The 26,218-nt window shown below is 39.9% G+C and overlaps 1 protein-coding gene across 9 annotated transcripts in view; it reads left to right on the top strand.

Moving 5' to 3' along the window:
* CALD1 (caldesmon 1) overlaps window positions 1–26,218 on the top strand; it is a 188,069-nt gene that overhangs the window by 78,979 nt on the left and 82,872 nt on the right. For 8 of the 9 annotated variants that reach the window (XM_078439149.2, XM_078439159.2, XM_060633197.3 and 5 more), the window contains one exon: window positions 8,337–8,446. In XM_078439149.2, the coding sequence (XP_078295275.2) occupies window positions 8,376–8,446 (71 nt within the window). In that variant the 5' untranslated portion in view covers window positions 8,337–8,375. Of the gene's footprint in view, window positions 1–7,518; window positions 7,649–8,336; window positions 8,447–26,218 lie in introns of those variants that run through there. The other variant, XM_060633198.3, reaches the window with a different exon arrangement.

Consider the following 26,218-nt stretch of genomic DNA (forward strand, 5'->3'; position numbering starts at 1 on the left):
ACCGAGCCACCCAGGTGCCCCTGAATTTTGTTTAATTTTAATTAATTTACATTTAAATTGTCTCATGTGACTAGTGGCTACTGTATTGGACAGCATAGCTTTAGAATCTTAAAGACTATCTTTTCCTACAGCCCTAAATAGATGGCCATTTCACCTCTACCGGACTGTTTTCAGTAATAGGGGTTCACGCTTTCTCAGCAGCCCTACCTCTTGCTGGAGAGTTCTGTTGGGGCAAGGACCCCACCCTTATACATCAGAATTAGCTTAGGTTATCACATTTATACATTCCTTGCAGCAAAGCTACGCAATTTTTGTTCTCACACAGACACAGTTTGGTGGAGAATTTCCATCTTTGCCATAGCATTCACACCTATGCCTTTTACTTCTCTCTAGGGACCAAGAGCAGAAGTGGCCACATACCTGTTCTGATTTGGTATTAGCCTGTGTCTTTCAGTGTAATTCTCCTTGAGTTTGCCAAGGAAAAGTATTTTAAACCCTAAGTAAGATAAAAGGGCACAGAAGTAATTGGGTTTCAGATTTTCTCTTCTCACTTTTCTCAGACTTCTCAGAATGGTGTAGAGATTATTCTAAACACCAGTGCTGGTTCTCCACCGATTGGCTGCTATTCAGGAGCTAGTGCCGAAGTTCTATACATCTCAGTCTTCTTTCTTTATATGGAGATGAACCTAGTTTTCTTACCTAAGAATCAAACAATGATTGCCACAGGGTTTGAACAATCTGAAGTGCTCCAAATAAAGTGGCAGTGTGTGTGATAACACTTTAAGATGCAACCTAGAATCCCTAAATGTGTTGTCTTCCCAAGCGTTAGAGTCGGTGTATATAAACACCAGCACTTGGTCAGTCTGAAATGCCCAAGCTGCCCATTCCTGCTAAGGTGAAAAGAGGCCACTCTCTTTCACCAAAGACATTGATTTTAGTTATGTGAAGCCTGTCAGGGTTTTGCAAATGAAGAAATACAAATAGAGGGAACGTAATGATAAAAGATGGAGCAGGAATGAAGAGAAAAAACAGGTCATAACCTGTTAGCCTGCTCATAGTACAGCTTCGTGTTCTGGATTCCACTGATCAGAGAAAAGAAACAGCTTGAGAGGGCAGAGCTCCTCAGGTTGATCCCATTCATTCTTATTTCTGTATTGCTGATCTTGACAAATGTGCCTTGGTGATTGCATGTGTTTTTTGTTTTTGTTTTTTTTTGGTTTTTTTTTTTTTTTTGTTTTTTTTAAGTAGCACAGATTTTTGGAACAAGATGGTGAAGGTTGAGCTAAAGTTAAGTCCAAACTGTATGTTACAGTCCATGTGTTTATTTGGTTTTTGAGTCCCAAATGAACCATTCTGTTCAGAAAAGAGCAAAGCAGGTTGATAAATTGAACTTTTTTAAAAAGGACAAAAGTTCATTTTCTACAGTCAGAAAGAAAACACTGCCAGATTTACTGTGTAACTACTGCAAATGTGGGTTTATATAACTTTTGAGATTCATATATAGTCTATTACAAAAGTCTTTAATTCACTTTGTAAACACTGATCAGTCAATAAAATACAGAGATGAATCAGCTTGAGTTACATTTTACATACTCAGAATGGTAAAATCTAGAATAAAAATCCAATGGTTCAAATCAGCTACAATTCCTGAGTGCCTACCATACCCAATAGGAAAGAGACTTTTTTGTACAGTGGTTATCTTTTCATTATTGGCCTTAAGAATGAAAATATATAGAAAATAAAATATCAATAAAATATTTAAATAGTAGTTAGAACAGGGGCACCTGGTTGGTTCAGTCGGTTTAGCGTCCGACTTCAGCTCAGATCATGATCTCGTGGTTCGTGAGTTCAAGCCTCAGGTTGGGCTGCCTGCTGACAGTGCAGAGCCTACTTCAGATCCTCTGCACCCTCCCCCCACTCCATGTCCCTTCCCCACTCTCTCTCTCTCAAAAATAAATAAACACTAAAAAAATTTAAATACTAGTTAGAACAATTGAGCTGTGGCAAGGCAGTACATTAATTCCCAAAATCAATGATAGGTGTTCAAGGAGGGAGATATCACTTCCAAGCTAGAGTCCTCAAGAAAACCATCATGAAGAAGTGAAATTTGGTTCTGACTCAATAGAGTGAGACTTCACGACTGAAGGACCCAGTCGGAACTGAAGACTCCAGAATTCATGACTGAATAGAATATGGACAATGAAAAGGATAGAGGAACTCATTCCAGATGGATGTGATGTATGAATTAAAAGTGCAGAAGTGGAAAATTCAATGACATGTTTGAGAAGCAATACAATATTTTTATCGAGGATGTCATGGGATGATGTGCTTGAAAGGAAGGTTAATGCTTTCTAAATTAGAAGACTAGAAGAGAATTAGAAGACTAGATATCATTTAGGCCTAGAAAGGAGGAATCGTGGACATATCATGTTTGATATATCCATCTTTGCTGGATTGGAGAGCAGGTATGGAACCATAGTATTATATAGAGTAGGATTAAACCTTGGACATCATCTAGTCCAAGCACCTCACTTCACAGAAGGGATTAGTCCAGGTTCCTGAGTCCAGATCACTGTTTGCCAAGGGTTTGTAGAGAAGGGCAATTGAAGCATTGAGGTTAGTGAAGATAATTTGAAGAGCAGAGGTGAGGAATCTGCTGGAATATATCACACCCAGAAATCACCCCAGTACATGTAGGATGAAGAGAAGTATCACTGAGCCACAGTAGTCACCCAGCTGAGGTTAACACAAACCCTCACAGACAAAACATGGCTCCTGACTTTCTCCCACAAAGCCCTGAATCTTGAGAACAAAAGACAGAAAACAGATGATAGTTGTGATTCAAAGTTGAAAATGGGTATGATACACCTGGTAGAAGTTTAAAGAAGCAAGGAAGTCTAAAATACAAGTTCCAGGAGGACAGGGACCTTTTCAGTCTTGTTCATTGTTGTATCCCTAGTGTGTATAATAGAACACCATAGTAAATGCTCAGTAAATGTATATTGCATCTTGATGGTGTAAATGTGTTTCTTGTTTTTTGTTTTTGTTTTTGTGGGGCTTCGCTGAATTCATTTCACCATGATATTTATAGTGGGTAAATAATGATGACTAATCAGAAAGAATCTGCCTAATAATTGTTATGAGTGTTGAAACACTAGGGTTCCTTGAAATAAAAGAGAAAGTGTTATGTTGAGACTGAGGGTATAGTGGTCAGAAGAGGAAGGTTATGTAATAAGGAAGGTGCAATGCAAGAAAGAAATGCTAACATCACAGAAGTATGCAGTGATGCTGTCCAGAATCTGAGCATCCTGGTATATGAATCTTACAAAGAAGTAACAATAAATTAATAGAGGCTTAATTACTATTTGCAAGGTTTAATTTAATTGGTATCTTTGAGACATGACAATTCTATCATTTAAGCCAAATGAACATACAATTGAAGAGGTATGGGTAACTTTTTTTTTTTTTTTAATGCTTATTTATTTTTGAGAGAGAGAGAGAGACAGAATGTGAGTGGGGGAGGGGCAGAGAGAGAGAGAGACCCAGAATCTGAAGCAGGCTCCAGGCTCTGAGCTGTCAGCATAGAGCCCAACATGGGGCTCAAACCCACAAACTGTGAGAACATGACCTGAGCCGAAGTCGGATGCTCAAATGTCTGAGCCATCTATCCAGGCACCCCAGCATGGGTAACTTTTAAGATCACTTCTTATCTCAGTTTAATTCGATCCAATGAATTCAACCAGAGATCTTGACAATAGTCTTCTCAGAACTTTCCTGGGGCACTCTTGCTTATTTCCTGAAAGGGAAAACAATTCCTAGAGATTAATAGTGGATTAGTCCAAGAATATTATAGTGCTTAAGAGCAGGCACTTTGAAATTCTGTTAAATGGGGATTTTAATAGCTACTTCACAGGTTTATTGTGTAGATAAAATAATTTAACATATTTTTAAATAGCCCAGCAGAGCTATCAAGCCACAAAAAGACAAGGAGGAAACTTAAATGCACGTTGCTAAGTGAAAGACACCAGTGTAAAAAGGCTACATACTGTATGATTTCAACTGTATGACATTCTGGAAAAGGCAAAGCTATTGTAAAAACAGTAAAAGGATCAGTGGTTGCCAAGGGTTGGGGTAGAGGTGGGAGTGAGGGAAGTGTGAAAAGATGGAGAATAGGGGTTGTTCAGGGCAGGGAAACTATTCTGCTACTATAATGGTTAATACATGATATCATGCACCTGGCAAAGCTCAGCGTGCATAACACCAAGTGTGAAACCTAATGTAATCTATGGACCGTAGCTAATAATGTATTGGTTCATCAGTTGTAACAAATGTGCCCCACGACCCCATGATGTTAATTAGGCTATATTAGTTTTCTAGGGCTGCCATAACAAAGTACCACAACCTGAGGGACTTAGAACAACAGAAACATTGTCTCACAGTTCTGGAAGCTAGAAGTCCAAAATGGAGGTGTCAGGAGGGCTTTCTCTGTGGACACTTAAAGAAGGATCTGTTTGGTCTCTCTCTCCCAGCTCTGGTAGCCTCAGGTACTCCTTGCCCTCCACCTTCTCATGGCATTCTCCTTGTGTCTCCACAGTATCTTCTTGTGTATGTCTGTTCCTGTGTCCAGAGTTCCCCTTTGTATAGGAACACCAGCCATCTTAGAATAGGGCCCTCTTTAATAGCCTCGTCCTGACTACATATACGAAGGCGCTATTTCTGAATAAGGTCACGTTCTGAGGGGTTAGGTCTTCAATACAGTTTCTGCAGCGTGAGCACACGATTCAGTGCAACGTAGAAGAAACTGGGCAGGGGTGGAGGAAAGGGAGTATCTAGGAGCTCTGTCCTTTCTGTTCCTTTTAGTCTTTAAACTTGAAACTACTCTGAGAAATAACACCCATGAATTTCAAACAGAAACAGTAAGAGAAAAATAACCCAACACACAGTACACGTTCAAGAAGTGTTAGTTACTTTTGGAAGCTGCACTAACTTATCCAGTGTCCCTGACACAATAGATTTTGTTCTTGATGCATTCCAAGACCAGTAGCAGCATTACCAGAAGATGCCAAGGACTTTCCCCACACCCATTCACTATTCAGTCTGTGCTGATTTTAAGGTAGGTAGGACTTAGCTTTCTCTGTGGCTTCTCCCTCTAATAACTGAGGGTGGATTAGAAGCTATCCGTTCATAATGCTCATATCTCCTGCCCCTAACTGGATTTCGTGGTGTCATTACCAAAAGGAAGGGCTACATGCTAACCGATTAGGAATCTGTAACGCTGACTTACTACTTAATTACACCAGCATAGATGCGCCCTGTTTTAAGAAAATCTTGTATTGGGGAGTCCATATTGAAAAGACAGATGTGTCAGTCAGTAATGATTCATCTGCCTTTGTAAAGTGCTTTCCCCCTTTACGCAGAAGTCATGTCAAAGTTCTTTCAATAGCATGACCATGACCTCCCCCCACCCCTGCACAGTTCCAAAGTTTAGATTTTTCATACAGCTTTCAAGAATCCATCTGTCACATTCACAGGTACATACCTCCCTTAGCCTACATTTCTTTTTCAGGCTAACCTCCATTTGGGACCCTCTAGAGCTCCGTGGTTTCTAGAATCTCTTTGCCTTGACATTTCGTCACTACGTTGATTGAGAGTTTGTTTCCTAACCAATGTTGCTGGAAGGGATTCAGCATGGACTGGGGGAAGGGGAGGAAATGAGAGATTAGGAGCTGAGAAGATGGAAGCTGCTGCTCCCAAAAACGGGGAAACACCCCTTACAGTTCCACCCAGACATGGCTCCCCTTAATGGGACAGGGGCGGAGAAGTTCAGAGGAGCACTGTGGTACAAGAGTGTGACGACTGAGGAGGACCTCCAGCCCCATCCTGGTGGGAGACCACCTGAGGACCATTTCCAGAAACATACACACCTTCCTTGCCCCGCACAGCCTCATACACCCCCAAGAGAGAGTCATACCACACCATACGCAGATGTGCGTTCTCCTCTCCCTCAGATACACTCTCCACATGTCCACAAAACACAACCCGGAAAGGCACTTGTCTATGTAGACGCATCATAGAGCGACCCCCTCCCCCACGTCTAGTGCCCCAGATGCATACTCCCCAGGATCCAGATGAGTAAATAAGGGGATAGATGGACTTTTTCTGTGGTTGGGAAAGAAAAAAAGGGCCCAAGTAAGTAATAAAAGGTGAGGAGTAGGTGGAGAGAATGGGTAGCAGAAAAAGAATTTGCGTGGGGAGAGAGCCAGTGAGGATGGTCAGCCAAAGCGACCGCATGCTCTCAGGCCGTTCCACTTGCCTGTGAGTGTTTGTTCCAAGACCTTTCAGGCTCTGCCCACCATGTGCATCTCCAGCCTGCTTGGGGATATTTACATCACTGCTTATTAGCACCTCCACCAGAGGTATAGGCTAAGAAACTCAGCCCGTTGTTACTGAAAAGCAGCCAGTATTACAACTTAGCTTGGATGAGGGGGGAGCTCAGGCTTTAGAGGATGCCTTTCAAGCTGCTTGGATAAATTAAGGAAAGTGAAATTGTTTACTTAGAGACAGACCCCCCTCTCCCATTTCTGTTTGCTGTTGCTGTAGTTATTTGCAAAGTGATTCATACACAACAAAAGCCTGTATTGAAGAAAGGGACGAGAAGAGTTTACTCTCTCACTGCACCTAGCATCCGGGTAACCAAAGTTTGGTCCCACTGGCCACGGGGCTGTTCTCACCCTGTACTGTCCTCAGAACGGGAGCCCACCCCCAGGTGAAAGACCCCCAGATGACCTCTCAGGGGGTGTTCAAATCACTTTTTTTTTCATTCTGATAACTATGGAGAGATCAAGCCAGAAAATGTAGAGAAACTTGTGGTTGATGAAATAGTAAAGGAAAACTGATTCTTTTCTTCATAACTAGCAAAGTACTTAGAAAGTACTTTTGGTAAGAGTAAGATAGAAAAACACCTTAAAATTTTAAAACTCCCAATAAATACCAAAATTAGAGTTTCTAAAAGATTTATATGCAGTATAAGTAATACCCTAAGGGATAAGAAAGGGGGAAAATGCAAACATTGTATAGTTTTATTTTTGTTGGCAGAGACTTTATTTTTGTTTTTGTGTGTTTTTTTAAGGGGAAAATGCTTGAAAATAAAAGAATCTGACAATTTATTTGAGAAGGTTTCTGAACTTGGCTTCAAAATCTAAGTTTTGCTTTTTGCCCCCACAAACAGAGATGCCATTAGGTGATGGCTTTAGGGTTTGCACAGCTCCTGATTTTCCTGCACAGGGCAAACTTCTTGTCTCATAAGCACAGAAAGGGCTGGAAAACATTTTTTGTGATCTGAGTGCAGCGGAGAGTCTAGGATTGCAGAGGAAGTGGAGGCCTCCCGCTCCACACAGGAAACAATCTTCAAGCAGGCCTTAAATGCCAGATTCCAGGCCGAGTTTAACTAACCACTGACAGCTCTGTAAACAAAGCAAGGACAAAAAGAGCCCGCTTCCCCTTTTCTGGTAGTCATTTTGGGTTTGGGGGCTGCAGGGGAATTCTGGAATACTTGGCTTCATGGCACAGAAGTGCAAGGGAAGTAGGCTTCGCAGTTGAAGAGCTGGAAAGGGAAGATCTTTCTGGGATCAAAAGCATCACGGAGGAGGTAGGAAAGGATAAAATGGTTGGGTTACAAAGAGCCGGGACTTTGGAGCTCTGAAAACGGCTTGATCATATGTAACTGCTTTTAAAAATGCTGCCGACTTCTGCTTATTCATGGTATTATTGCTGTGTTTTTTTTATCATTCCGATATTAATATTCTTTCAGATTGTGCAGATTATGCCTTGATGCTTATATTATTTTATTTCTTTTATCTCTCTTACTTTTCTCTCATTCCTGCATATTCCTTTTTGAGCCACTTTTCTTTTTTTTCACTCTTTTTCTCTTTTCCTCTCTCTTTGTTCACTTTTTCGTAACTTTCATCTGTGGCTCAGCAAGTTACAAAGAACAAAATCATTTGGTAGCTGTGAAGTGATCCCACTGATATTTCAGATCTTCAAAATCCCTCTGTCTCCTGAGGTTTTTATTTTCATTTTTTAACTGTAATCCTGGGATCTTATTTATTTGTCTCTAATGGTTTCATGAATGAGACTGAATTTGTTTAGTGCATGAAAGGCTCAGCTTGGGAGTCAGAAATTGGTCACTGGCTACCTTGCCAGCCTTAAGGTGTTTTTCTTAAGAGTAAAGAAGAAAGGAGAGTATGAAAAAATGGTGGGGGACCAAAGGCTAAAGTGCTTCATGGGAAATGATACTTTGATTCATCTGTGATCTCGATCTACCTCCTCTCTGTTAGGTCCAGATTCTCCGGTCTCCCTAGACCTGAAGCCACACCATGGATGATTTTGAACGTCGCAGAGAACTCAGGAGGCAAAAGCGGGAAGAGATGCGGCTTGAAGCAGAAAGGTAAGGTCCTAGGTTGAACACTATTTGTATTCTGTTATTAACAGTGCTGGTTTCAGGCTTCAAAGATCATCTCCCTGAAGGGCCAAATATATTGCACACTAAACCTTTTACAAAAGTTGTGATGGAAAATTTTCCTGTTATGACTCTAAATTATGCGTAAAAAAAGAACACCAACATCAAGGAAAAAAGATTCTAGAGGAATCAAACAGTCGCATTAAATCAGAGCCTTTCATAGTGGAATTTTTAAGTGACAAAAGCAATGTGTGGATAAAAGTTTAAAAAGCAATATAATATTGAAAGGACAGGAAAAATGACAAATGCTGACAGTTGAAACCAACAAGGAAATGGGAGCCTTAGGTCTAAAAATACAAAGGCAGGGGCGCCTGGGTGGCTCAGTCGGTTAAGCATCTGACTTCGGCCCAGGTCATGATTTCACAGTCCGTGAGTTCGAGCCCCGTGTCAGGCTCTGTGCTGACAGCTCAGAGCCTGGAGCCTGCTTCAGATTCTGTGTCTCCCTCTCTCTGACCCTCCCCCCATTCATCCTCTGTCTCTCTCTGTCTCAAAAATAAATAAACTTTTAAAAAATTTAAAAAATACAAAGGCAATAAATCCTAGATGGATCTTGTGACCAGTTTTTATTCTGATTAGAAAAGTAGCCAAGTCCAGTAATCCATGTATTAGAGGTTAATAGTTAATGGAGTTTGTTACTGTGGATATTCTGAGTCTAGTTGGAAGCTGTCATGTTGTATGTCGTGGTGACTTCAAGGGCAGGTTGGGGAAATAAAGCAATGACATAGGAAGCATGGGGCATAAATGCATATCGTAAAATTTTAGGCCTTAGAGCGAAGGACAGTGGCGTTTAATGTGGCTTACATCAGACAGAGCAGGCATTCACCGGAAGAAAAGTGTTAAATAATGTTCTTGTAATTAAATCGATGTTGCCTCACACAAATTCCAATGCAAAGATGAAGAGATGGTAGTAAGGTGATCCCTTAGTGATCCTGCAGTAGAAAATGGGAAACTTAACTCCTATAACAAAAGTATTTGGTGCTGTAGGCTCATGTATGTGTATGGAGAACCCAAAAGAAGAAGGTAAAATTACTGCTTTGGATCAGCTTGGCCAGAGAAGGCTGCCGTTCATGGAATGTCTATGTCCATAAATATGACACCATGAATGGTACCTGGGCTGTGTGGGTTCAAGTCCCTGCTCTTAGCCACTAATGTGCTGTGTGGCCATGAGTAAGTGACTTCTCTCTAAGCCACAGTTGCCATATTTGTAAAGTAGGCATAATGTCTGCAGAGCTTGTGTGGTTGTTGTGGAGATTATTGAACTTCATAAATGGCCTAGTTGGTACCTGACACATAGCAGACTTCCATAAATGGTAGTAGTCGTTGTTGTTTTTATTTTTTAACCATTATCATTGGCTAAGCAAGTAAGGAACAACAATGTAGCCATATAGATAGCCAGAACTAAACATCAATGCCAAGGAAGGGCAGTCATCATCCTGTGGTGAAACTAGTCCGAAAAAGCTCCTTGGATGTGGTAGTCCGTGGAGGATGCCGTAATAGTGATGAAGAGTAAAAGGAGTGCCATCTTGGTGAGAAAATGACACCAGGAAAAGCAGAGAGGTGGAAATAAGAATCCTGGTATAAGAGACCTATTGATTGCTTAACGAGGAATGAGCTGGACTCACACATCTTGGGTGTTTCTATTTCCCATGCAGGGCAATAGAGACTTAACAGGGGGTGCTGTGTGTGATGAGATACGTTGTGCACTAGAGTGATCTACAGTGCACTAGAGTGTGGGAAGAGTTAGTACTGAACATATAGTAATGAGGCCCTGAATTGGGCCAGCAAATATGGAAATGAGGGCCAAATATGGGAGTCTTTATGGAGGGAAAATTAGCAGACCTTTCAGGAGAGGGAGAAACTCAAAGGCAATTCCAGAGAATTTAATTAGGTCTGTGGAGCTGGGAATCTCCCACAGTGTTCTAGATGGAGAAACTTGTTCCATTCTTGGGTGTACATGGTGGGGGGGGGGCTGTTTAATTTCAGGTAGAAACCACATCCAAATGGAGATTCCCTGTAGGCATTTGGAGATAGAAATGTTCTATCTTTTTTCAGAAAGGGAAAGAAATTATTATTAGAGAATAAGTTTGGGCTCACCCAGTATGGTAGTACAAAAGCTGAAGGTGGATGGTTGTGATAGTGTCAAGAAAGCAAGTGTAAGATCATAAAAATGTAATAGAAACCATCAGAGGAGACAAAAATGTCAAGGAAATGGGGAGAACCAGGGAGAGCATCCGTGTGGAGTGGACATCACAACCTTCTAGGCAGTGTCCAGGCCCAGTAGGACGTACCTCTTACTCTTTCTAGTGATGTGTTAAATGGCCTCAGATTCAACTGCAAGCTGATGAGATATCTTTACATGACAATAGTTATTAAGCACCAACCAAATTTCAGTGTCTGTGCTAGGGACAGGACAAGCAATGGTGAGATACAAATAGCCATGGCTTCTGCCTTTATGTCCCTCACGTCATGCTAGGAAACCAAAGTATAGCAAGGTCAAAACACAGACCAGGCTCAGAGTATGGGGCTAGAAGGACTCAGGAAAGAGAACAGGAAATTGAGCATCAGGCTAAATCAGTACCTTCAGTGTCTTTGCTTTCCAGGTGAACAGGAAGATGGGGAATCAATGTGAAGGGAGCAGTACTACTGTATTGCTGTGGCTAGAGCCATACTGTAATTGCAGTGAAGAAACTCTTTCTTTAGAACCAGAATTTTGCTTAAGAACTTTCCACGCACCTCCATGGTTTATTCCTTCCAGTTTTCTGTTTTGTGTGGAAGAACATGTCTTCCTTTAAAGTCAATCATAAAAGGAATGTACTCGGTGAAGCTTAGTTAGGTACCCTTAATACTCTACAATAAATTTACACAAATTTATCCTACTCTGTTAAATTTACATTTCTCTCTGTTAATTCTTTTAGAATACTATGTTTCAACTAATTCCCTTTCTTTCTTCCTTTCAATTTTTTTTTTTTTGAAAGGAGTATTTAAGGACCTCCTTACATTCGGGCTGTTACCTTTTCACGTTTCAAGATGAACCTTATAGTTCTGTTATTCTGGGGCGTGTTAAGTAAGTCCGTGTTCACTCTTTCGGATTTTGTAAAATCTGATCATTTATGGGAAAGGGAAGGTCAGGTTTTATGGTCCAGCCAACTTTGATGGTAAAGTTCAGGGTGTGTACAGGAAACAGATGGCCAGAACCAGAAATCAAGGGCCATCTAAAATCATGGTTTGATCTGAAGATAAAGGATGTAGAAGAGCCTGAGCAAATCCCTCTTCCTTTATCTTTAGACCTTGGCTTCCTCATCTGTAGCTGGAGTCAGTGTTTTCTCTGGGGACTTGGTGGTCATTTTTACTTTCCTTTGCCTTTGGTTTGTCTAACTTTTTAATAATAATCATATATTTACATAAAACAATAAGGCACTTTCCATTTTGGAAAATGTGACTCTATGGCCCCGGCCATAATACCTGGGGCCAGACTGGAGAAGACCTAACTTTCCTTTGGATTCAGGGAACTAAAAGAAAGAACTCAACCCAAATCAGGAGTGCCAATGAAGTCAGTTAGCAAGAATTGAGTGGCCCCAAGGCTCAGAGCTGCAGATTCATTCATTCACACCTTCAACAAATTTTAATTGGGCATCTACTCTGTTCCAAGCCCTATTTTGGGCCCTGAGGATAGACCAACAGAATGACAGAACTGGGAAGAGTATGTCTACTGCTTTTCAACCTGTACAAAACCAAGTGATGATCAAGAAACTATGTATTTATATCCTCAAATATAATTTGTACCCTGATATTCATTGATACTTACTAAAGATGGCTTATGCCCTTTGTATGCTATACCCCTGCAGCCCATGTGGGAGAAGGGACAACAGAGACAAGAGAAAGTTTTGTTGATTTCCACTTCTTACACACAGAGGCTTTCCAGATAAAATACCCTGTTATTTCAATTAGTTGTTATTGAGCTTGACTAGCAGGTGCAGTTCTACTTTGCAATGACAAATAATTTAAAACTCGTACTCTCACCAGATGTTATAACCACAAATTAAAACAAGCCAGATTCTTCTACATTTCATTCGTCAGAATACATTTAAAAGATTATTTAAAAAGCTAACCCTTGTGCCATGCTGGCTCTCAAGGGTTTGGGGCTGGCGTGTACTCATTGTATCACAGCTGCCCTGAGAATGTCATACACCTCCCTCATTCTGCGGGTTCTAATCTCATCCATTTCAAATCATCTGGCTTCCCATAACCTAGACTGTGAGCCTAGTTAATCAAAAACCTCCTTCCCTTCTTCTCCTGCCCTTAACCTGTGCATTTTTTTGTTATTCACCTTGTCCATGTCCTCCATTTCGCTGCCACTCTAGACTCCTTAAAATGAGGTCTTTAGATTTGGTGAAAGGAGGCACTTCATTTGGTCATCAAAAAAAATGTATTGACTATCTATAAAGTGCAAGATACTATACTGAATCATAGGGATGAGTGGTCACCAGTCCAGGCAGTGCCCCAACAGTCACAAAGCTCATATCCTAGGTGGATTAGTAACTTCAGAGCAATCTTGACCAAAAAGGAGAGGAAATAATTTCAATAGAATAAATTAAGCAAGTAACCATTGAAAACTCTAAATGCATGGTTTCTAAGTGTAAGATACTCTTTGTACACATCTCAAATTAAACTGTATTTTTAAATCAATTACATATTTGAACAAATAATTAGTTTTGCTCTTTATTATTCTTCACCTGTATTATGAGAATAAAATATTAATGGGTATATTCTGTCCCCTTTCTTTATCTGTCTTTTATTTCACTACCTCTCTGCCTTTATCTATTTCTCAGTGCTTCGTAATGCATTTTCCCCTGGTCTATATGTATCTTTATTAACACTTGATTCCTTTGCCTCCATTTCTCCTCCCATCTGTGTACTAACCCATCTTACGCTGGATTATTTATGCAGGTGCTTTTGTATCATCAGGGAATACGTACATTTCAAGGGAGAAAATGTAGGGGAAGAGGAAATATTTTCAAAGGGGTCAAATCCAGCTCTCTTCCTATTCAAGTAGAAAGCAGAAGTGGAAAAGAATGCTAAGCCTTTTGTATGTATCTGGCAAAGATGGACTGATCACAGCACCAGCAGTAGGGGTGTCTGTCTGAATAGAACATGTGTATTGTACATGCATGAAGAAGCATAAGAAGGTGTCAACAGTGAGAGACAGTAGAGCTTAGCAGTCAAGGTTGTGGCCTGTGCTGTCAGATCCCAGGTCTGCCACTTATTAGCTACATGACCTTACAAATTATTCGATATTTCTAACCTTGTTTTCTCCTCTATTAAGTGCGGGAAATAATAATATTCACCTCATAGGGTTTTTATGGGGAAACAAAGGGATAATACATGAAAGCATTAACATAGTACTAATCATCTGGTGTTTATTATATAATCATTTATTGAATTATTATTTTCGTCTATTGAGTGTTATTCAATAAACATCACTATATAGTTTTCTAATCCGATTCTTTATAACACACAGAGAAATGAAGACATACTTTACATTTACCATAAAGCAAAACAAAAAATATGAAGATTTTCTTTCCATACTTCTGAGGCTACAAGAACCTTAGGCAAGATAAAGAGCAGGAATGTTACTTAGTGAAGAGTTTTGAGTGAATGTGATTGGTAACAAAGTCTGAGGGAAGACTGTGCTGTCTCAGCGAGAAGAATCAACACTGATTCAGGTTGAGCTCTTCTTTTACATGTGGCCAAAAGGATTTTGAGCTTGGGTGTATCTGCTAAGAAACCTACAGTGATGTTCTCTCCATGAGATCTTCAGTCAGACACGCTTCCTTCCCAGTGCTGGGCTCGTTCTCACAACAAGCTGCTCCCCCACTTTTCAAGACATGAACTCATTACATTCCTGGCTCATGCTTTCCACATCCGACGTGAGCTTCTCTTTCAGATCAGAAGAAAAGCCCTTATTGTGGAGTGGCGTTATCAGATTCAGAGGCTCAGAGACATAAATAAAAGGAATGAAAACACTCCTGCTGTTGTCATCGTTCATACATTTTTATGAGCCTCTGAAATATACTGATGATTAGACATTTGAAAGTAAATATTTTCACTACAGTAGAAAAACAAACAATTTTTAGAAATCCACCGAGTCTAAGTAGCTCCCTCCCAGAACTCTGTCACTAGAACATTTCTATGGGAGTTAATAGTGTGGCCAATCAATGGTTGTACAACATACATACACAAAGACACTTTCATTTACAACGCGTGGCATTGTGGCCTTGAAATTTTAAATCAAATCTTTCAAATGTAATTTTTTGTTATTCTGTAATCAGAAAATTTTTCCTCATTAGGAAGTTAAGTAAAATATTCCTTTCAAAATGTCTAAATTATTAGAGTAGCTAAATTTGCTCAAAAGTATCACTCAGAAAATCTCAGTTCTCTCAGAAAATCTATCACTCCAAGGAGCAAAACAAGTGTTAGGACCTGTATCTACATTTCTCCTTTAAGTTAAAAGGGTTTTTTCAAGTAATTTGTTTGGAAGAGATTTTAAACTACTTGTGTAAGGTTTTTGTATTTAACTTGATATTGTTTGAGATCAGCCCATCTTGAATGTAGAACCTGGACAAAATAAGATAGATATTTTTCACCTAAGAGATCTTTCCTTACTTAATTTGTGTCCAGCAACATGAAGAATCAAAATATATATGCATATTCATATCGTCCCTCTCTTGTTCTCTCATTCTAAATAGACATGATTTATTCCTCTATTAAGTTGTAAGTGATTAAATTATAAAAGGTGAATTATAAAAGGCATCCTGGGACCAGTTTCCACTAACCGAACAGTTCTTCTGCTGCTAAATGTATCCCACTTTAAGGTGGCCCGTGGAGCATCAAGAGTCTAGGATCTACCCAACATGACAGTCACTCAATAGAAATTGAAAATCTAGGAGCACCTGGGTGGCTTAGTTGGTTAAGTGTCCAACTCTTGATTTTAGTTCATGAGTTCAAGCCCCGTGTCAGGCTCTTCACTGACAGTGCAAAGTCTGCTTGGGATTCTCTCTCTCTCTCTCTCTCTCTCTCTCTCTCTCTCTCTCTCTCTCTCCTTCTCTCTCTCTCTCTGCCCCTCCCTTGCTCACATGTTCTCTCCCTCTCTCTCTCTCTCAAAAATAAATAAATAAAATAAAAACTTTAAAAATCACCTACTGTAGCCACGTGGTTAATTTTCCAAATCATCAATGATGTCTTTTATTTAAGACATGACATATGTAAAACATAACTCATAATTTTACCTGAAGGGTTCAGTTCAGCAAAAATAGTTCTCAAGTGGGAAAGAGTACCAGCCAAATCTCTCATCTAGTGTTAGAAAGAAGGAACCATCATTTGTTTAGCATCAACCAAGGGCCAGATTAGGTGGTATACTTCATAGACCTTATGTAATTTAATTATCAAAACAACGCTGTGTCCTTATTTAGTCTGTTCAGGCTGCTATACCAGAATACCATAGATTGGGTGGCTTTTAAACAACAGGAGCATTTCTAGAGGCTGGGAAGTCCAAGATCAAGGTGCCATCAGAATCCATACCTGTGAGGTTCTGCTTCCTGGTTCATTAGCAACTGCCTTCTTGCTGTGTCCTAACATGGTGGGAGGGACAGCTGTGTTCTCTGGAGTCTCTTTTATAAAGGGCACTTATCCCGTTCATCAGGGTGCCATCCTCATGACCTAATCACCTCTGCAAATCCCCAACTCCAAATTCCATCACAATGGGTGTTAGGTTGCAACATCTGAGTGCAGAGGAGGGCAGCAAACATTCAGTCTATAGCAGACCTGGATATTGTTACCCCTGTTTTATAGCTGAGGAATCTATAGGACTGAAAGGTTAAGTAACATATCCAACTTCACATAGCTAGGGAGTGCAGTCCAGTTCTGCCTGTCCCAAATCTCAAAACCTTTCTATTGCAACAGATTGATCAATGGAATTTTTCATGTTTCAACTGGTTGTCTTGGCTTAAATTCCATCATCTCCACAATGCCAAAATAACTCCCTAAGATGGGGAAAAATCATTCAAAGAAACAGACTGAATAAGGCTATTGGGCCTAATTGGACTGTTCTTTATGCTTATTCAGGTAAATTGCTTACATGTGTAGACACAGTCATTGTTTTGTTTGCCTTCTAAAACTCTTCTGTGTTATTCCCATTTCACAGAAAAATAGAAACAGAGAAGATCAAGTTTTCCCCCGCAAGCCAAAAAAGGATGTTGGCATAACTGCTCTTGACTTTTCTTTGGATTTTTCTCAATAAGACTATATTCACCATTAGGACAGGGACTTAGTCACATCATCACTCATAAAAGCTTACGGCTGTCACTGACCTAATAGATAATCTTCTTCAGTGGAATGTTACTTTTTCACTTTTGGACCACACACTACTTTGAGTCTCTGATGAAAGCTATAGACCCTCCTCCAAGAAAAATGCACATATGCACCCTCAAAACTTGGCACTATTTTCAGTGGCGTCATGGACCTCCATCCACAGACCTCTGGGGAGCCCATGAAACTTGGGCCAAGAATCCCTCATCTAATGAATTTTAAAAGCTTCATTTTACATATGAAGAAACTTAAGTCTTGGGATGCTGACCTCCTCAGGATCACCCAGCTAAGCTGAGGTAGAGCCTTCTTGCACTGTGTATTTATTCATCTCCCTGAATAAATGGAGCTGTCAGTAACAAATGTCCCAGCTATTGATTAGGACAATTGAGATTACTTCTGGGGAAATATATATACTAGAATGTATTGCACATAGAGTGTGGTTTTTTTTTTATTTGAAAACAATTTATTGATAATATTTCTAAAGGAGATTATTTCAGATTACTTCATGGGAAGTAAAAGGAAAATCAAAGAAAGATAAGTGGATAGGCAGAATGAAAATGACTAATTGTTAGGAACTGGGAATCCAATTTTGCCAAGTCAAGAAGGAAAAAAAAAAAAAAACTGGTGATTTTGCAAATAGAACCCTATCTGCCATCAATTTTCAAAGTCTTTTATTTGGCATATGTTATCTTGGGAGCATTTCTTTAAACAAAGCTTAATTATGATACTGAGTTATTATGTAGGATTTCTTTATCCTTACTGGTTTCATTTAGCAGTGCAAACTCATCAAAGGATTTTCTCACTAAGTATGTGAAAGAACTGATTTGATTCCTTAAAGATTTTGTGTTTCATCTTTATCACTACTATTTGTTGAGAGGATAGGACACACTGGAGGAGGACACAGATATAATGCCTTTCAGAGTGCAGGATCCTTCAGACTTGGGTTTGAATTCCAGCAGGGTTACCAAGGATAACCCTTAGCCTCTCTAAGCCCATTTTCTCATCAGGAAAATGGCCATCATAAAAGCTCATAAGGTTTCATGTAGATTAGAAAGCACTAGATGGATAGATGACAGATAGATAGATGATATGTAGGTAGGTAGGTAGGTAGGTAGGTAGAAAGGAAAGAAGGAAGGAAAGGAGAAAGGAAAGGAAAGGAAAGGAAAGGAAAGGAAGGAAAGGAAAGGAAAGGAAAGGAAAGGAAGGAAGGAAGGTGGAAAGGGGAATGGAAGAAAGAAATGAAATGAATATTTGACTAGTGCTCAGTAAATGATACTTGTTGTTACTGTATTTTGGGCTGGCTAGAAGACATGGTAAGGAAGAAGCTATCAGGAAAGCCCTTTCCGGGTCAGGTCCCCAAGAATCACTGAATATATGCACAGCTCCCATGTCTTCAGACAGTTTGGTCTAATCTCGACTATTTCAAGTCTGTTTTAGCAGCCTGCCTTGACAGTGATGGGAGAAGTATGGATATGATGTCTCCATGCTGAAAAGAAAATCTGCCTTCTTATTTCTAAGAGTCATTTTCCCTACTGGTCTTTATCTCAATAATTATATATCTAATATTCAATTAATCATATATTTTACATGGTTTTCTTTTGCCTTGTGGAATTATCATTTCTTTTTTTCATATTACATAATTATGGTTTCTGTACCACTAACACAGTAATCAAAAGCCTCTCAACCGTATATATAAATACTGTACCAATAATATAAAGAAATTGGGTACTCATTTTTCACAAAATAATTTTTAATCATTTTATTCTAAATTCATGATTTTTATTATGAAATAGCTGATACATGCAAAATGATACTATTAAGGCATACCGAAGTTGTAAATCATTGTAATGCATATATCATAAAGTTATCATTGAGCTTTAAGATCTAGAAAATTTCCAATACCATTGAAATTTTAAACTGACCTCTCCAATCCTACCCCCTCGCCTCTCCAACAGAAGTAACTAGTATCCTGAATAATTCATTTATTTTAAAATAAAATTCTAAATAAGATAACATGAATTAGGTGATAGTTTTTCCAGACCTGTGATCCAGGGAATTCTAAAGATTCTCTCCAAACTCTGTTGAAAATGTTAATGAGAGTCCATTATTGCCTGAGAGTGCCTTTGTAAACACACAGGTCCAAAGGAGTCCTTCTGCTGTCTAAGGCTGGGAACCTTGGAGGAGAATTACAAACCAAGAATTCTCTACAAACAAAGAATTTGCATCAAAATCAAATAAAAATGTAACAAAGGCCATCAAATATGTATGTTGAATCTATAGATTCTGCCCATTGGTTTTTCTCACTGACCAGCCAGATGTAAGAGATCTGCATTTGTAGCCTTCATTTGGCCAGGTGGAGTGATAGACAGGAATCCTTACAGACTATTCCTGATTCTTAGTCAAGGGAAATCTATTGCTTTGAAGTCTTCAAGGGAAGTTCTTGACCTTTATTATCCCCAAAGTCTTTAGCAGTATTATAAGAAAGTACCACTGCAATGGAAACATGAGCATGTTGGAATGATGTCGTAGTGGCTGTATAAGTGGATTCTCATTCATCATGAATGACGTTAAAGAGGAATAATGAGCATGTTTTGTAAATAGAATCAGTTCTTTTCACTAGTGTGCTACCTAGTAAGCAGTGTTCATCAGCAGTTTTGTAAGAGTGTAATTTTTTAAGAACTTTGGAAACATTCACTTACTTTTAAAAGCTTAATTTGCTAATTATAAATCACCTTTATGTTTACAATTGTTAAACAAGTTTCTGATGTTTTCTTAGCCTGGCAGAAGTGGCCAGTTTTGAACATACTTTCAAAACTAAATTTCTTTTAAAATATCCCATAATTTGGGGCGCCTGGGTGGCTCAGTCGGTTGGGCTTCTGACTTTGGCTCGGGTCATGATCTCATGGTCCGTGGGTTTGAGCCCCGCGTCGGGCTCTGTGCTGACAGCTCGGAGCCTGGAGCCTGTTTCGGATTCTGTGTCTCCCTCTCTCTGACCCTCCCCCATTCATGCTCTGTCTCTCTCTCTGTCTCAAAAATAAATAAACGTTAAAAAAAAATTAAAAAAAAAATCCCATAATTTGTATTGGCCTCTCTTCCAGTTAGTCTAGATTGGTGAGATCTGACATTGCATTTGAGACTAGTACCAATTGACCAAGTTAAAATGTGAGAGTTTATTTTCCATTTTAATAACTCCCTACATCGCATACAGTTCCTTTGCTGGAATAAAAATCTTGGTAAAGTACACATCAACCACTATAAATAGCAGCCATAAGCCTGTACATTCAGGAGAGTCTCCAGAGAGTATATTTTAAACTGCGCATTGTTTAGAATAGGAAATTCTTCCAATGTTCATATTTTCCATTGTGGGTGACATGGACTATCCCATATCACATCTTCACTAGCTTCCATTTTCCTGTACCATTTAGGAATCCAGCTGATAAGTTGCCAGAAGATTACTCAATATGTGCTTTTTATTTGCCTAAGGCTAACCTGGGTCTTATTGTCCGGTGGGAATTTTGCATAACGAGGGGCTCTGCAAATGAAAGCTTGATAACTCTCTGCACCGGCACCAGCAACTAGATAATGAAAGGGTCCTTTCTTTCTGGAGCTGGTCCCTGGACTCTACCTACTCAGAATAACAGCAGTCACCCATTCTTTATTCCCACGGAAAACCTTGCACTGTTGGCAGGTCTTTCTGGGGAACTCAAGAGACTAGCAGGGAAAAATAAATGGGCAGGAAGTGAATAGACGAGCGAGCAGGATGAGATGATGGGTTATTGTGCTGGTTCAAAGACATGAAGCCTCAGCAGGTACGATTACACTGCATCTTCCCCAAGGCACTGTTGGCAACTCTAGTAGATGTAGACCTCTGCCCACTCCTTCCTTGAACAGTCCTTCTGTTTCTCTAATCAACTGTTGTGTAAATCTTGATTTTTCAGTGGGGCCCGTTTGAGGGACCTAATCTTCACCCACCATTTCTTCTCCCTTGATGAACAAGATGAGAAACTACCATTGAGGAGCCTTGGTATATAGCAAGAGTTGATATCTGATGCCCTTCCTTCCTGCTACTCCCCTTTTAAGAGCCTATAACTCTTCCTACCCAACCATGAAAGCCAAAAATCTGTCTGTTTTCTGAGCCAGCATCCTCAGAGTATATCCTGGCTACCCAGGGAGTATCATTGCTACAGAAGTTCCGTGGGTTACAAACTGAACAGAATGAAATTTTGTAAAACTCGGGACTGAGGCAGGATGGAAATTCCTAATGCTTTCATCTCTAAGTGCATCACATCACAGGAACATGATTATAAGTTCTGTCTCATTGTGGCATTTGTCAGAGCTGTGATAGAGCTGAACCAAGGCTCGGGGGGCGGTGGCGGGGTGGGAGGGGGGGGGGGAGTGTCCCCTGCAGAAAGGAGCTGGTTTTCCATGAGAACTCTGCCTGAGTGCAGAAGTACTGCTGAGAGACATATTCTGGTATCCCATTGGGTTATATGGTCAGAAATTAAGACTCTCTCTCCTACATTCTCTGAAAAGAGTTTGAAAATCCAAATCATTGAACCCAGGCTTGCTAACATTTCCAGGAGCCCACAGTCCGTGGCTAGGTCAAATCTGGAAACTATGTCATTTATTACAATTCTGGTGCTTTTCCTTCTGCATTTTGCTGTGCCCAGCCCATATAACTGCCTCTGACTACAAAAATACCTTTTAGATCCAGGATAAAAGAGGACACACTGGATAAAAGTTGAGCGGATCTGGACCTCCTCATCTGTCAAATAGAACTAACACTCCTCAGGGTGGCTGAGAAAATTAAATGAGATATTATCAGATACCACATGCAAAGAAAGGGTGATTCACATGACATGTTTATTATGTAGAGGTGCCTGCATGATTAATTAAGTCAATTCACTTCTGTTTTACTTTATGTGGGGTTGCAAGTTTCATGCTGGTCACACACTGGGTTCCAAAGGAATTTTCATACTCTGTACGCAGCTATCTTACGTGATCTGACAGGCCCTCAGGCGTTCTAGGCTTCCAAAAATCAGGCGCAGAGAAAATGCTGTAAAAGGTTACCTGTCACTTTCCCTAGAGCCGTTCCCCCTTGGAGACGGCTTATGGCCTCAACTGCAGTTTAGAAAAAAAAAAAAAAAAAAAAAAGCAAAGCCATTTTATCTTCCTTTCCCTGAGTATGTGAATTAAGGAGACAATTCCAAAGATTTAAAATGATGGCTTTATCCCAATCAAAATAAAACCGTGCTGTCAGTCACTTACTTGTGTGGTTTTGCATGTAAGTTAGCAAAGATCTTCAGACTCAGCGGGATTCTGTCATCTTCCACACCAGTATCCTCTCCCCAACCTCTCGTAACTGGTGAACTCTTTCGCAGCTAGAAGGCCCAGCTCAACTCTCATCCTCTGGAAAACATCTTCCAAGAGGCCCCCTGTCAAAGTGACCTCCCACCTTGAGTTTCCCATGGCTCTTTCAATGTATGTGAATTATTATATTATTATTCATATTAATTAGTGTATTATTACCATATTATATGCTATTTTATATTACTATTTGTATTAATTATTACCATTTTATGTTACTATTTTATTTTATTTGTTCATGTGTCTGTTTAACCCACCAAATTAAGAGCAACTCTAGATTAAAAACTACACCTTACCTACTTTTATTTCCCCAAAGACCAGTACACAATGTTGAATAAACGAATAATGAATAAACAGCTACTTCAATTCATATGTATGTACCAAGGTAGATTTTGCTCAGTTCGCTAAGATATTTATGGGGAGGCGGAAATGTTAGTGACCTTCATGGTGTTCTCCAAATACTGACACCACCATATCTTCCTTGGGCCTCCCTCACTACCTTGAGCCCCTGGACTTTTGACTTCCTATCTTTTTCCCTAGAGATACAAAAAAAAAAAAAAAAAAAAAAAACAACCTCATGTATTTCTCTAGTTATTAAGGATGCTTATACTTCTACCTCCTATAATTTTTATCATTATGCTTAAGTTGTATCATGGAGCCAAATGACAATATGCTAAGAATCAAGTCCCTTTAGTTGGCGTGTTTAATGCTCAAACTCCTAATAATGCTTGCAACTAACATTTGCATTGTAAGACCTGGTAATTGTCAAATTACCGGGTTTATACCAAACCCTAAAGAGTGCAGCAGTGAACAAACTATATGATCAAAAGTTTCTCTTATGAAAGGCCAAGTCTGTTGTCCAGAGGAGTGAACTTCTTCAGTTAATCCAGGAGAATAGGCAGAAGTAGGTGAGGGGTAGAGCCAACCTCAGGCTAGCATTTGTCAACACTCCTTTTGAAATAAAGAGTGTTTAACATACAAAGTGAGTCTCAGGTTTAGACTCTAAATAGTGGATTGTTTTCTAGTATTGGGAGGTAGTGATGAACCAAGAAAAAAAGAAGAAGACATATATTAGAATCCATTTAACCAAGATATGTGGGGTTAGTTTTATTTTCAGTGAAGTGGGGCCTTTTTTATGTTTTTATAAATACATACACCTTAAAAAGTATGATTTTAGAAGGAGGAGGAGGAGGACTTATAAATAACCATTAGTAAAAACTCTAGATTAAGATTCAGATTAATTCAGTAAACATTGACTATGATACAACACATTCTACAGTAGGCATCAAGTTTCTTGATTATAAAAGTAAGCCCTTTGGTTAATTCGTTCACATAAAATTTGTAATTAATAAAATCAATGAACTGGAATACCAGAAATACTGGAAGTACTGTAGAATAGCCTCAAAATTGTAACTTTTGGGATGCCTGGGTGGCGCAGTCGGTTAAGCGTCCGACTTCAGCCAGGTCACGATCTCGCGGTCCGTGAGTTCGAGCCCCGCGTCAGGCTCTGGGCTGATGGCTCTGAGCCTGGAGCCTGTTTCCGATTCTGTGTCTCCCTCTCTCTCTGCCCCTCCCCCGTTCATGCTCTGTCTCTCTCTGTCCCAAAAATAAATTAAAAAAAAAAAAAAAAAACGTTGAAAAAAAAATTGTAACTTTTAATTTTTTTAATGTTTATTTATATTTGAGAGAGAGACAGAGACAGAGTGTGAGCTGGGGAGGGGCAGAGAGAGAGGGAGACACAGAATCCAAAGCAGGCTCCAGGCTCTGAGCTGTCAGCATAGAGCCTGACAGGGGGCTCCAACTCATGAACCATGAGATCATGACCTGAGCCAAAGTCGGATGCTTAACCAACTGAGCCGCCCACGGACCCTGTGTATCTTTTAATTTTTAATTTAATTTCTAATTCTTACATCCACTGAGAAAGAGTCAGAAGGCAAGTTGGTTTAAAGTTATCCTAAAAAGACACTGAATTCTAAAATACGTCGGAGAATCTCAGATTACATCAGCACTCTACCCTCCAATGTGTTTTAGAAAGCTGGATGCAGGGGCGCCTGAGTGTCTCAGTCAGTTAAGTGTCCCTTGATCTCAGCTCAGGTCATGATTTCACAGGTTTGTGAGATCGAGTCCTGCATCAGGCTCTGCACTGACAGCACGGAGCCTGCTTGGGATCCTCTCTCTCCCTCTCTCTCTGTCCCTCCTCCACTCATGAAGATGAGTGTACACACACTCCCTCTCAAAATAAATAAATGAAACATTTTTAAAAAGCTGGATGCATATTCCAGATCATTGGATCTCAAATTTAAAACATCCACTGTTTTTTGTATAACAGTATTATCTATTTTCTTTGTTGTCTTCATGAGGTCTTAAGATTAAAAAGCTTTCCAGACAGATCTTGGCTTTTAAATGACAAAAATGGATATGATTTTTTTTTAATTAAAGGTTTTCACTGAAACACTTGCCTGCTTCTAGTCTATAAATTAATGAATTAAAAAAAAAGAGCTCTATTTGCTTTTCCTGCCTTGATCCTAATGATAGCTTGATTTCATTTTTTCAATAACTTCAAAGCAAAGTAACATGTTAAAGCTGAAAAGCTTGCACTTAGTCTATTTCTAATCTCCTGTGTCAAGCTGCCACCATAAAGGCATCCAAAAATTCTACAAAAGAACATTTATAATAAATTCAATGAATTCAACACGCGTAAGTGTTTAATTACGTTAGGTCTCCCAGGTGCAAGCAAGTGTAGCAACTGTAATCTATTGTCTTGGTCATTCGGGGCTGCTCTAACAGAACACCATAGACCGGATGGCTTAAACCAACAAACATTCATTTCTTGCAGTTCTGGAGGCTGGGAAGTCCAAATACCAAGGTGCTGGCAGATCCAGTATCTAGTGAGGGCCCGCTTCCTAATTTGCAGTTGGCCATTTTCTTGTTGTATCCTCACTTATTGAAGAGAGAGATAGAAAAAGCAATCTCTCTTGTGTCTCTTCTTATAAAGGCACTAATCCCACTCATGAAGACTTCACCTCCATGACCTTCAATTGCCTCCCCAGAGCCCCACCTCCTAATACCATCACATTGGGGGTTAGGATTTCAACAAACGAATTTTTCAGGGACACGAATATTCACTCCAACTCATCTATGTATCCAAATGAGGACTTTGAATCTCAGGGTTCATTCAGTCTTGTGACATGAAAAGCATTCCCTCCACTGAGGGAGGTGTTTCTCAGGTCCTCCCTTGGCTTGGGTAAAGTACTCCTCATGACGATTTCACCTCCCTTTGCTCTGACTTCGTTACCCATGAAGCAGTCTCTGGTGACTGGGAGGCTTGCTGACATCATGGCTTGGGGAATGGTGGGAATTTGAGAGCTCTCCAGACACTGAAGAGGGAGGTCATCCGTTCTCTTAATTAACTGGCATTAATTAGCATTCTGATGTCCATGTGAGTGTCTTGTGAGTCTGGAAGCCCTCAGTCTTCCTGAGACCTGTCAACTTGAAGAACTCCCAAAACCCAGTTGCTGGTGCAGCAAAGCTTCTAGATCCTGTACTGCACTGAATATCTCAAAAAAAAGACCACTCTGGAGAAGCCTCTAGGAGGACCAGCCCACAGGACTTATTGATGTAGCATCTCTATTCCATCGTTGTCCCTCTCTAACCCAGAGAGAGAAAAGCAAGCACTTGTTGAGTATCTGCTGTATGTTTGAGGCTGTATCAGGTGCCAGCAAGGTATTATGAAATATCCCTGCCCACAAAAAGATTATAATTTATTTGGTGAGAAAAGATCCCTGCCCCCAAAAGATTATTTGGTGAACAGTGAATAAATAAGCCTCTGTGTGTACATCCATCTATTTCTATCTATAGATCGGTATCATAATCATGTACTGGTTCGTGTGATCTGTTAATTACAAAATAGGACAGTACCTAACAAAGTGTCCTTCATATAATGTGCATAGTAAACACTATACCCAAAGT

The sequence above is a fragment of the Panthera onca genome, chromosome A2 (assembly GCF_046562875.1).
Source record: "Panthera onca isolate mPanOnc1 chromosome A2, mPanOnc1 haplotype 2, whole genome shotgun sequence".
In the NCBI taxonomy this organism is placed as follows: domain Eukaryota; kingdom Metazoa; phylum Chordata; class Mammalia; order Carnivora; family Felidae; genus Panthera; species Panthera onca.